Source organism: Puma concolor, chromosome D1 (assembly GCF_028749965.1).
Source record: "Puma concolor isolate L17-30 chromosome D1, mPumCon1.1.hap2, whole genome shotgun sequence".
NCBI classification, from domain to species: domain Eukaryota; kingdom Metazoa; phylum Chordata; class Mammalia; order Carnivora; family Felidae; genus Puma; species Puma concolor.
The window spans coordinates 14,165,929-14,169,038 of record NC_141676.1 but is presented as its reverse complement, the minus strand read 5'-3'; the positions used below and the strand labels follow the sequence as shown (position 1 = coordinate 14,169,038).

Genomic DNA, 3,110 nt, shown 5'->3' with positions numbered 1-3,110 from the left:
TTTAATTAAAATTTCTTATATCTTTCTTTTTTAAAATCACAATTTTGTGGGGCTCCTGGGTGGCTCAGTCGGCTAAGCGTTTGACTCCTGGGTTCGGCTCAGGTCGTGATCTCACGGTTTGTTGGTTCAAGCCCCTCAATAGGCTCTGCACTGATGGAGCACAGCTTTCTTGGGATTCTCTCTCTTTCCCTCTCTCTCTGCCCCTCCCCTACTTGTGCTCTTTATTCACTCTCTCAAAATAAATGGATGAACTTAAAAAAAAAAAATAACAAAACATAATTTTGTGTCCTAGGATGAATTGCAATGGGGTTCTCATTTTTGCACCTTGGAATTGTAAGAAATACGGATGAGGATTTTTTTTTCAATAGTTTGGAAACACCTGCCTTAAAAACAATCTGAAGGAGAAAGGAGTTGGAGAAGTAGAGGAAGATGAAGTGTAATCCTTAACTAAAAGGTGTTAACCAAAACCTTTTAGGTATTCTTGATGGAAGATGACATAAACGTGTAAGAATTGTGTTCAAATTAAAATATAGTGAATGTACTCCAATTCTATCAATACCATGTCCACTGGGCTTTATGTGGATCAAAACACCATTTGTCCTGGTCCATGTACATTGAAACAGGTCTCTAAGACATTTGAGATAGCAGCCCCTATTTTGAAGGGGCTTCTCCCTTTTGGATGCCTATTTATAGCAACTTACTGGATGATTTTAGGTCGTACATTAACAAATACGTTTTAATAATTTTTACTTGTTTTAATATGTGCTAGGAAATACAACTATACCATGAAATCCATCATTTCAGAGATGTTAATGCTAAAGTCAAAGCAAAAGTGGAAATGTTTGCTAATACTTCTTTTTTATATTGAATAACTTACAAATGCAGGCCTTACTTGGTGTGCAACATAGCAAAAATCAGAAACTTAAAAAACCACAGGCAAGTACTGAATATTCAGACACACTATTCTAGAGAAAATAACATTTATTTATATGCACTAGAGTGGGTATGGGGGGGACTTCTGCAAGTTAAATGATTAACTATCATCATAAAAAATCATTAAATGATATTTAAAACTCATGAAGTAAAGTGGAATAAGCATACAATTTAAAAAATCAAATGGGTAATGGAACAGGAATATCATTAAATACACAGAATTAAATCAAAGTCTACTAAATGAGTTAATCATGATTTTCCTTGAAAGTTGGGACTAAAGTTGCCAGGTCTGGAAGCAGAGAGCTGTTCCTTTTATTATAATTCCTTCTAAAGTATGATGTGTTTAACAAATTATAAGTATTTTAAGTAAAAAAAAGTAGATATTTATTGAAATAAAACTTAAATTAAAAAAAATTGGATTTCAGGGTGCCCGGTGGCTCAGTTAGTTAAGCGTCTGACTCTTGGTTTCTGCTCCGGTCATGATCTCACAATTCGTGAGTTTGAGCCCTACATTGGGCTTCGCGCTGACAGTGTGGAGCTTGCTTGGCCTTATCTATCCCTCTTTCTCTGCTCGCCCCTGCCCGCTCTGTCTCTCTCTCTCAAAATAAATAAACATGAAAAAAACATTTAAAACTTGGATTTCTCTTAATCACAATGACTTTGCATACTAAATAAGTTAACAGATGTCATCTTCTGAATGCCAGTGACTCACGTGATGGTTCTTCCCACAGCAATTTTTCCTAATGGCCTGGATGAACCAACCAAATCAAACAGTGCTAACAGAATTCATCCTAATGGGAATCACAGACCGGCCGGGGCTGCAGGCTCCCTTCTTTGTACTCTTCCTCATCATCTATGTGATCTCACTGGTGGGCAACCTGGGCATGATCATCCTCACCAAGGTGGACTCCAGGCTACAAACACCCATGTACTTCTTCCTCAGACACCTGGCCTTCATCGATCTTGGTTATTCAACAGCTGTGGGGCCCAAAATGTTAGTCAATTTCATAGCTAATCAAAACACAATCCCCTATAACTGGTGTGCCACACAGCTGGCTTTCTTCATCTTGTTCATCATCAGCGAGCTTTTCATTTTGTCAGTAATGGCCTATGACCGCTATGTGGCCATCTGTCGTCCTCTGCTTTATACGGTTATTATGTCACAAAAGGTGTGCTGGGTGCTGGTGGCTGTCCCCTATGTCTACAGTGCCTTTCTTTCTCTGATAACCACCATAAAGATTTTTATGTCATCCTTTTGTGACCATAACATCATTAAACACTTTTACTGTGACAGTCTTCCCTTGTTAACTTTGCTGTGCTCTAGCACACGTGACATTGAGTTGATAATACTGATCTTTTCAGCATTTAATTTGGTGTCATCTCTTCTGATAGTGCTTGTCTCCTACATCCTGATCCTGATGGCCATCCTCAAGATGAATTCTGCACAGGGCAGGCACAAGGCCTTCTCCACCTGTGGATCCCACCTGACAGTGGTTGTTGTATTATATGCCACTCTCTTCTTTATGTACGTGCAACCCAAATCCAGTCATTCCTTTGATACTGATAAAATTGCGTCCGCATTTTACACGTTGATAATACCTATGTCGAATCCCATGATCTACAGCTTGAGGAACAAAGAGGTAAAAGGTGCCTTGCGTAGGATATGGAAAAATCTGCACAAACTGCCTATGTAGATTATCGTGAGTATGCATTATTGCATATATAAAATAATAATAAATATATAATAAATTAGGCTATAGAATACTGTCTTTATATGCCATAGGCCTTAGAAAGGAGTATTGTGTAAAAGTCATGGGAAACTAGAAATGTGTTTCCTGTTTTCAACTTGTAGGTGTTCAAGTAGTGATCATCCTTCTGTTATCAACTTTAATTTGTCCTTAAGTATTACTGTAAAACACTGAGGTCTGATTTCTATTCTCACACTGCCAAGTACTCATGTTTCAACTTAAGAGAAGTCTGTTTTAATACATCTGCCATTAGATAAGTTTTAAAAAGCTTTCTTATGTCTTTTATTAAATATTTTGTGTGTGGCCTAGAGCCCACAACATTGGCATATTGACATATAAAAGATGGCCTGTATTGGTTTTTGTTGCTAGGCATATAGATATATCAATGACTAATCAACAATATCAGCCTTAATGACACTTTAACTCTAT

The 3,110-nt window shown here is 37.5% G+C and overlaps 1 protein-coding gene across 1 annotated transcript; it reads left to right on the top strand.

Moving 5' to 3' along the window:
* The first annotated feature begins 1,676 nt into the window (after positions 1–1,676).
* On the top strand, positions 1,677–2,627 carry LOC147576473 (olfactory receptor 8K3-like). Its single transcript, XM_086679366.1, has one exon. It carries the CDS (start codon positions 1,677–1,679, stop codon positions 2,625–2,627), a length of 951 nt encoding a protein of 316 aa, XP_086535492.1.
* Positions 2,628–3,110: the final 483 nt, after the last annotated feature.

Excerpts from the sequence above, each read along its gene's own strand:
- LOC147576473 (XM_086679366.1), top strand. The coding sequence starts at position 1,677 with ATGGCCTGGATGAACCAACCAAATCAAACAGTGCTAACAGAATTCATC.